General features: G+C 70.1%; 1 protein-coding gene across 4 annotated transcripts; it reads right to left on the bottom strand.

Annotated features, from left to right (window-relative positions):
- Window positions 1-2,134: 2,134 nt before the first annotated feature.
- On the bottom strand, window positions 2,135-7,866 carry LOC127485774 (tyrosine-protein kinase Srms). Of its 4 annotated transcripts, none has more exons than XM_051829124.2 (8): window positions 7,288-7,866; window positions 5,374-5,495; window positions 4,865-5,028; window positions 4,481-4,622; window positions 4,254-4,406; window positions 3,624-3,805; window positions 3,376-3,532; window positions 2,137-3,171 (listed from the first exon to the last, which is right to left on the bottom strand). In XM_051829124.2, the coding sequence occupies exons 1-8, from the start codon at window positions 7,599-7,601 to the stop codon at window positions 2,978-2,980; spliced, it is 1,428 nt and encodes a 475-aa protein (XP_051685084.2). In that variant the 5' UTR covers window positions 7,602-7,866; the 3' UTR covers window positions 2,137-2,977. The 4 variants fall into 4 exon arrangements, with proteins under 4 accessions (XP_051685085.2, XP_051685084.2, XP_051685083.2 ...); XM_051829123.2 differs by having other exon boundaries at window positions 2,138-3,171; window positions 4,254-4,409; XM_051829126.2 differs by having other exon boundaries at window positions 3,035-3,171; window positions 3,407-3,532; window positions 4,254-4,409.
- Window positions 7,867-8,781: the final 915 nt, after the last annotated feature.

Genomic DNA, 8,781 nt, shown 5'->3' with positions numbered 1-8,781 from the left:
CCTGGCTGGCTGTGGCCCTCGCCACACAGATCCTGGGATGGGGACCTGTGCAGAGGGCACCTCTCGGAGTGGAGGCTGCAGCCGGACTGCCCAGGTCTGCCCCCAACGGTGAGCCAGATGGAGCCCACCATGCGGCTGGAAGCGGCCAGGGCCGAAGGGCCAAGCAAGGCTGGGGAGGACTTCTCCCTGGCCCTGACCAGGAAGGCGCCCGGTGCCCTGCCACAGCGTGCAGGCATGAGACGCAGCCCAAGGACCACCTGCTGCCCCCACGCCGACTCCCACCCCACGACACCTGCACCCACCGAGGCTACGTCACTCGTGCCCATCCCCGCCCCGAAGGCCCCTAACGAATGAGTGCTGATGCCAGGAGAGGTGGACGTGGCCGAGGCACTGCCCACCACCCTGCCCTGGGTGACCTCCGTCCGTGGCCAGAGCCCCTCCCACATGTGGGGAACCCCAGCCCCCGACAGAGCACGGACACACTGGCTGGGGCAGGGCCTGAGCAGCAGGGCTCCTCCACACGCTCACACACACACATACACACACGTGTGCTCATGACACTCATGTGTGCTCACACGTGTGCTCACACACAAGCACACTGCCTACACTCACACACCTGCCGGGAGGGGCCCTCGCAGGTGTCGACAGGAACAAGGTCCCTGGGGAGCTGAGGGTGTGGGAGGGGCTGGTGCTGTTGAGGGAGGAGGCACAGAGCGGGGCCTGGGGGGCACCTTCCCCCTCCCTGGAGGGCCCCATCCCCTCCCCCGCCACACACAGGCAGGCAGCAGAGTGGACGCCAGTCCTGGGAGCCGCCTGCCTGGCCAGAACCCACAGGAGGAGAGCAGGGGTGAGGCCCTGGGCAGGGAGTGCCCCAGACACCTGCGGTTGGTTTGGGAGACTTCCTGGAGGAGGAGGCCTCCCTGGCTGGGCGAGGCGTGGCCCAGGGACCCTTGGCTGAAGGGACACTGCCCTCCCCGGCACGGACACGAGGGGGCGTCCAAAGACCGCAAGTGGGGCCAGGCTTCCACCTCCGCCCACAGCTCATAGCCTCTGCCCCTCCACTCGGCCCAGCGCCTCGATCCCTGCTGGGACCCCCATGGCCTCCGCTGACCCTGCCCCGTCCACCCTGGGCTGGACCAGCGGCCACAGGCAGGAGGGGCAAGGGCAAGCAGGGGCAGAACCTGGAGTTCAAGGGTGAGCTCGGCGGGGGAGATGTGGCCAAAGGCACGGCTCCTGGGGGTCTGCACAAACTCCAGGACCCTCTGGGCCGGGATTTCTGAGTTTTCACCAAAACAACTTTTAGCTCCGTTTTCCTCCACGCAGCTGGACCTTTCTGCCAAAACCAGGAATGAGGGCAGCGTCCCCGGCTTCCCCGAGGGGCTGCCCAGCAGGGCAGGTTCTGCGGCAGCCCCGGGGTGGGGCGGGCAGTGGCAGGTGCACCTGTGTGGGAGGCTCGGAGCCACACCAGGGAGCAGGAGAGGCCCTGCCCCACGGTCTCAAAGCTGCCCAGCTCCCGGCTGACGCGCCCAGGACCGCACCAGCCCACGTCACACCTGCTCCACCACCCAGCCTGCACCGTCCCCCCCAGCCGTGCCCACCCCAGCCTGCACCATCCCCCCAGCCGTGCCCACCCCAGCCTGCACCGTCCCCCCACTCCCCCCAGGGCTGTGCCCACCCAGCCTGCACCGTCCCCCCCAGCCATGCCCACCCCAGCCTGCACCGTCCCCCCAAGCCGTGCCCACCCCAGCCTGCACTGTCCCCCCCAAGCCGTGCCCACCCCAGCCTGCACCGTCCCCCCACTCCCCCCAGGGCTGTGCCCACCCAGCCTGCACCGTCCCCCTCCCCGGCCGTGCCCACCCCTGCTCTGGACTCAGGGCAGCCCCACCCTCCAGCAGTGCAGAGTGGGGATTTCAGTGCCCGGCGTGCTGGGCAAGTCCCCAGACTCACAAGGCCGGTCAAGGTCTCACCTTCCAGGCCCAGGTGCCAGAGCCAGACCCAGGCTCCACCCACACCCCCAGCCGTGCCGTCCCTGGGGGTCAGAGCCAGCCCCGTGCCCGGACACCACCACCCAAGGCCTCCGCCATTAACACCCACCCAGCAGCCCCCGCCCGCGTCTCTGAGAAGCTCCTGCCCCCACCTCTCTCTGAAGCCCTGGCCCGCCTGCCCCTGCTCTGAGTGGGAGGGGCCTCTCCTTTGCTTAGGGGTCCCTGCTGTGCCTGCCCTCGCCAGGGTCCGAGCAGGTGGGCAATGTCTCCTGGCAATCCCCCTAAGAGCCATACCCTATGGGGCCCAGCTGCCAACCTGTGGTTCCCGAGGGGTGGGGGTCTCAGGGGACCCTGTGCAGACCCCGCCCCCATGTGGTCCCCTGGGCCCAGCCCCCGGTTTGTCTTAGGGTGTCCATCTCTGCCCCACGCAGCAGCTCCGAGCAGTGACCCCCGGGCGCTGCGCCCACACCATCGCCCCCGCCCAGCCCTGCTCAGGGCCCTTGTTCCTCCCAGGCTGAGGAGGGCCTGGCAGGCCGCCTGCCCCCAGGGACAGCTCCGGCCACCTGATCCCGCCCAGGGGTGCTCCCAGCGCCCCCGGCTCCGGGCTCCGGGTTGGGGGCAGGGGTGTGACTGGCGACTGTGTCTGTGTCTCCACCAGTGCGCATTTATTGAGCCCTGGTGTGCACAGGTGGCTGGATGGTGCCTCCCCTGACACGTGCAGGGCACACACGTGTGGGGCCAGTGCTGCTGGGACCCGGGCACAGCGCCCCCCTGAGTCTCCACCCACCCTCTGCACAGAGTTCCAGGGCCACAGGACACACCAGCCACCTGCTCTCCGCGGTGTTAGAGCCTGCACATGAGTGTACACGCGTGTTCATGCCCGCATGTGAGGATCAGGCCACGGTGGTTTCCAGCTGTGCAGTGCCCCTGCCCTGGCCCGAAGCGACTTTGTCCTGGGCGGGGCACCTCTGCAGGCAGGAGCAGCGTCCAGGTCAGGCGAGAGCCGGGAGCAGGCGTCTGTGGACGGTGGCCAGCTGCTCCCACAGCAGGGCGAACGCGGGCCGCTCCTCGGGGCCGTCCCTCCAGCACCCCAGCATGAGCAGGTACACCTCCGCCGGGCAGGCGGCCGGGCGCGGCAGCCGGTACCCCCGCGCCAGCTGCTGCAGCGTCTCCTGGTTGGTCATCCCTGGGGAGGGCGCCCGTGAGGGGCAGGCCAGCGACTCCCAGGGTAGGGTATGCCCTCCCCTGGCTGCCCTCCCCCATCTGCCCTCCCCCCTGGCTTCCCTCCCCCTGGCTGCCCTCCCCCGTCTGCCCTCCCCTGGCTGCCCTCCCCCCATCTGCCCCCCATCTGCCCTCCCCCAGGCTGCCCTCCCCCAGGACTGCCTGGCACCTTCGTAGGGACACTGGCCATAGGCGAACACCTCGTAGAGCAGGACACCAAAGGACCAGACGTCAGACTTCTGGGAGAAGATGCGGAAATGGGCTGCTTCGGGCGCCGTCCACTTGACGGGGATCTTGGACCCGCTGCTCGGGGAGTAGACGTCGTCCTGGGGACCGGGGGAGGGCCGGTGGGTGGGGGCGGGCAGAGCGTCGCCCCTCCCCGCTGTCCACCACCCTGGTCCCGGAGCACCTGCTGACCTTGAGCAGCCGAGCCAGGCCGAAGTCCGCCACCTTGCAGCTGAGGTCGTCACCCACCAGCACGTTCCTGGCGGCCAGGTCCCGGTGCACAACGCGCTGCTGCTCTAGGTAGCTCATGCCCTCGGCCACCTGGCAGGCGAAGCCCAGCAGGAGGGGCAGGCCCAGGGCCCGGCCCTCAGGGCCTGTGGGGGCAAAGGCGCAGGGCCCGAGGGCTGCAGGGCGTGGGGCCGCCGGCTAGGGAGGCAGAGTGGGCACTGCCGTCCCACCTCCCAGCCGGCGTGAGGGCAGCTCCACCTGCTCCGGGTGGCGGCCAGTGAGCAAGTAGGATGAAGGGGCTCTGGCACCTGCCACCGGGGCCCTTGGCAGAGACCAGAGGGGGGATGGGAGCCCTGGGGCTGGGCTGGGCCCAGGGGCTGGTGACCCAGCTGGGGCACCCCCCGCACGCTGCCTGGACCCAGCCCTGGAACCCAAAGGCTCCAGCGGCTCCAGAAAAAGCCCAGGCCTGGCCCAGCCCCCAGCCCTCCTTTGGCCCACCCTGGACAAACGTCAGCAGCCAGGGCAGAGACCGCCAGGCCACACGGGGAAGGGCAGTGAGGACGGTGAGGCCCGGCGTTGGGGGTGGACACTCACTGGCCAGGAGGGCCTGCAGGCTGCCCCTGCTCATGAGCTCGGTGACGATGAAGACGGGCTCCCCGCTGCACACGGCCAGCAGCCGGATGAGCCGCTCGTGCCGCAGGCCCTTGAGCACCTCCATCTCCTTGGCCAGGTCGGTCAGCTTCATGGCTGCTGCAGGAGACCAGGCCGCTCCAGGACCACCCAGGGCATCCGAGGGGCCCTGGGGAGGGGCGGGGCCTCACCTGCCTTGACGACCTTGACCGCCACGGGCGCGGAGCCCAGCCACAGGCCTTCCCACACCTCCCCAAAGCAGCCTTCACCCAGCTTCCGCCGCAGAGCGAACTCCCAGCGAGGCCGCTCCCACGGGTCCTGCCGCTCGGGCCCCTGCAGAGAGGGGCGCTCAGTGCCCGCCTGGGGTGGGGCAGGGCAAAGGGGGGCGGGGCCCAGAGCTGCAGGGGCCCGTGCTGTGCTCGCCCAGCCCATGTCCACAAACACTCATTACTGTCCCAGGGGACGTCATTATGAGACCGGAGTGACAGGTCCCCGCTTCACTTCTAGGCTCCTCCCTGCCGGCCGGCTCCCAGCTCCTGGGGCAGCCTGCAGGTGGCAGGGGTGCGGGGGCCTACCTGGGGCAGGCAGGGCTGCAGCAGGGGGTTGTGGATCAGCCTCCAGTTGGCCTTGTAGTAGCTGAGCAGGGCCTCTAGGCTGGGGAAGAGCCGGCCCTCCTGCAGGTAGAGGCCCCCGGGCACACGGCCGATGCGGTAGTGGCAGACTCTGGCCTTGGCCCGGACTGGGGCGGGGGGAAGGAGGGGGCCTCAGCTGCAGCCTGGCCCAGACCCCACCCCACCCCAACCTGACGGCAGCCATGGCCCTCCCCAGGGAACTGGCCCAGATCTGGCCTTGGGGACACTGAGGTGGTCAGCCCTGGGGCTGGGGGCGAGAAGAGCCCCACGTGGCTTTCCTGCTGCCCATGTGCATACAGTAGGCGCTTACTAGCCGCTCGTGGGAGGAATGAGCCCCTGACCCCATGCACGAGCGAATGGATGAGCAAGTGGGAATGCAGGCAGCGGGCAGCTGCGCAGGGCTGGGGCTGGCGTGCCCGGGTCAGTGTCGTGTGGCCGGTGGGGCTGGGCACCTGACAGTGAGTAGCCGCCGAGGCTGCTCTCGCTGGGTCTGATGAGGAAGGCCCCGGGCGCGTTGGCAGGGGACAGCAGCAGCTGCTGGGCCTGGGTCCGGGTGATCCCACGGAAGAACCAGCTGCAAGGGCAGGAACCGGCTCACCTCACGGCGCGGCCCACGCAGGCGGAGCCCCAGCTGCCGCCTCCCCGTGCCCACCCCACGCTCCTTGCTCAGCCCCAGGAAGCTGGGTGAAGGCTGCTTTGCGGAGGTGTGGGAAGGCCTGCGGCTGGGCTCTCAGGGCTGCAGGGCAGGACCAGGGCTGCTGCGCTCTGCCCGTGAGGCTGACCACTCACCTCGGCCACAGTGTGCAGGGACCTCCACCTCCCTGCTCATCACGTGATCACAGCCCTGGCCACAGGCTGGACCCTCCAAGCGTGAGCCCTGTGGGAGGTCCACAGGGAACTGGGGACCTGGACAAGCTGCCCCCAGAGCTGCTGGGCTGCCGATGCGGCTGTGCAGGGCCATGGGTACCCCCTGAGTGGGCACGGCCCTCTCTCCTTGAGAGGCCAGCTGGAGAGAGTGGCACAAGCAGGTCCTGGACCTGGGGTGGCCAGGGAGGGGCACAGGGGGGTGAACCGGGCAGGGGCAGTGCTGGGCATTGGCGGATCGAGTCGGGGGACATCCAGGACACAGACAGAGCCTGGACTGGATCACCCAGTGGCCATGGGGCCCCCTGAGACAAGACTGCCCAGCTCTGTCCACTGCAGCCGGGGTCCACCAGCAGGGAGAGGGGGTCTACTCGGGGCTCCCTTCCCAGGGTGCCGGGACCCTGGCGGATGCAGGCTGGGCCCCGGGCACATCCTGCATGGTGGGGGATGTGGCTGGGTCTCCCCTGGGGCGTGGGGTGCTAATGACACCGGAATGGCGCCAGCCCTTTCATCTCCAGGCCCAGGCAAACAGTCATTAGCTCTGGGAGCAGCAGCCCTGCCCTGTCCTTCCCAGTGGCCTCCGACGAGCTGCTCACCGAGGTCACCTCCGGTGCCCCCTCCCCTCAGAGTGGCGGCTCAGCACCCCACTAGGGAGAGCGAGGGGGCAGGCGTTGGGTAAGGGCCCCCGGCAGGCTGTGTCGGGGCAGGGGGTGCCCCCAGGAGGGGGCCCTGAGCAGGCTGAGACCCGATGCTCGACTGAGGGCGGCAGGCCTGGGGCTCAGGCCTGGCTGGACGCCAAGAGCCAGGGCGGCTGCCCTCACCACTGTCTTCCAGCCGGCCCAGCCCCGCGTGCTGGTGCCGGGCGAGGCGTCTGTGCCCCAGGGAGGCCCCCAGGTGCCGGGTCATCACCAGAGGGGCTGGCACGGAGGGGAGAGGCGGGGCGGGCTCTGCAGTGGGCGCCCGAGGTCCCTGTGCCGTGTCCACCACCCTGCAGGCTGTGCCGGAAGCTGGCACACCTGCCATGCTGCAGACTGTCTGAACCAAGGGGTCACCTCCTCCAAGGAGCCGCCCGGGAGAGCGCAGGCCCTCCCTCTGCAAACAGCCAGGTACCCGTCCTGGCCCCAGCCCCAGGGCTCCTGGGAGCCGTCAGGGGACAGTGACACTCCCCCCTCACCTTGCAGGCCAGGGCTGCATCCGCCCCACAGCTGGACCCAGCTCAGGTGCTCAGCAAAGCGTGGACAGGTGAACCCACGGCTCGCCTGGCTTCTCCGTCCCACGCTGCGGGAGCCTGAGCCTCTCCTCCCCCCTGCGGCCCCCAGCCTCTCCCTCCAGCGACTCTCAGGGGACACCTGACTGGATCCCCGGCTGGGGTCATCAAGGCTGGGCGCCCGGCCTGCGGTGCTGCCTGCCACGCCTGTCCCAGATCCGCACCTGTCTGCGGGAAAGAACGAAGCAACCGAGGAACGAACCAGCCGCTCCCCAGCCCTGGACTCGCTACTCACGGTTGGTCCGAGCGCAGCTCCGGGGCGGCCGCGGCACCCTGGGCGAGGGGCAATGGCCCAGAGCCGGGCTGGCCCGAGAGCCTGGGGGCCGGGACGTAGTCGCCGTCCTGGCGGGGCGCGCAGGGCCGGCCCCCGCGGCCGTCGTTCAGCTCCGCGGCGCTGCGCGCTGGGGACTCGGGAGTCGCACGCGGCGCCGGCTCAGCGGCAGGGGGCTCGGGCGTGAGCCCCGCGCCCTCGTCCGGCTCGCTCGCCGGCCAGATCTTGTCCCAGAAGGAGGACAGGAAGGCCAGCCGCTTCCTGAGGAAGGGCTCCATGCGGCCGGGGCGCAGCGGGCCGCGCCGGGGACAGGGTCCGTGGGCGGTCTGGGATTCGGACGGTCCCCCGAGGGCCGAGACACCGGATGGGCCGGTCGGACGCGGGGCAGCGAGGCGCACAGCCGGAGCAGTGTCTGGCCCTCAGCCTCGGGCCGCAGGGACAGCCTCCTCTCCAAGATCCGCACTGCGCGCCCGGGAGCGGGAGTGGGGTCTCCTGCCCTGACCCGGACCCAGGCCGAGGGCTCTCGAGGGAGGGGCCCAGGGGCGGGGCCTGGGAGGGCAGGGGCGGGGCTGGGGCGGGGTCGCCGCGCTCTCCTCCCCCGCCCAGCTGCGGGCCCCACCGACTGCAGTCTGCTTGGCCGTGAGCTGGATGACGCGCCAAAAGCGCCTCTTTATTTTAAGTTTGCATTCATTCACTTATTTGAGAGTAGAGTTCCTCCTCCCCCACGGGTTCATTTCCCAAATGCCCCCAAGAACCGGGGCTGGGCACGGTTGGAGGCCAGGGGCAGTCTCCCCCTGCCTGCCTGCCAGAGCCATCGCGGAGGATTTGCAGGGTGTGCGTCGGCAGGACGCTGGAAGCGGCAGCAGAGCCGGGGCGCACACCCAGGCCCGGGACCGGGCGAGGGCATCCCAAGCGGCCCCAGGACCATCTGAATGGCGGCCAAATCTCGCTCATCAGACTCCTGTGCAGGGCAGAGGGCAGACCCCCGCCCGGCAGAGGCACGTGGCACACAGGGGCTCAGCAGAGGCGGCTCCTAGGCAACCCAGACCGGTGCTCCGGGGACGATGCAAAGTGCCCTCTGGGCCGCTCCGGGCCAGGAGATGCCCAGTGGCCAGTGCAGAGAGGCGCGGCTCTGGACTGCCGGCCTCCCAGCTCCAGGCAGGCTGAGGGCTGTGGAGCATCCTACTGGGCGTGGAGTTCAGGCAGAGAGGGGAGAACCACGGGAGGGGAGGCCACCAGCCAGCGTGGGTTCTGCATGCAGCTGTAGCCTTGACTGCCCCCCAGCCCTGGGAAGCCGGCCATCCGGAGTGGGCACTCCCAGTGCTGACTGCAGTGGGGTCAGGCCCTCGAGGTCCCAGGGACTCAGCACCATCTGCAGCTGGAGCCCAGGCCAGCCCTGAGCCACCCTCCCTGCCCCACACCTGTCCCCAGGTCTCCCGAGAACATGGGGACCTGGCA

This window comes from Oryctolagus cuniculus, chromosome 11 (assembly GCF_964237555.1).
Source record: "Oryctolagus cuniculus chromosome 11, mOryCun1.1, whole genome shotgun sequence".
Lineage (NCBI taxonomy): Eukaryota > Metazoa > Chordata > Mammalia > Lagomorpha > Leporidae > Oryctolagus > Oryctolagus cuniculus.
The sequence above is the reverse complement of the archived record's forward strand: the minus strand, read 5'-3'. Positions and strand labels throughout refer to the sequence as shown.

Coding starts and splice junctions, on each gene's coding strand:
- LOC127485774 (XM_051829123.2), bottom strand. CDS start 7,601: ATGGAGCCCTTCCTCAGGAAGCGGCTGGCCTTCCTGTCCTCCTTCTGG. Junction 5,496..7,287: donor GAGCTGCGCTCGGACCAACC/GTGAGTAGCGAG, acceptor CTGCCCTTGCAG/CTGGTTCTTCCGTGGGATCA. Junction 3,533..3,623: donor GCCTGGCTCGGCTGCTCAAG/GTCAGCAGGTGC, acceptor CCCGGTCCCCAG/GACGACGTCTACTCCCCGAG.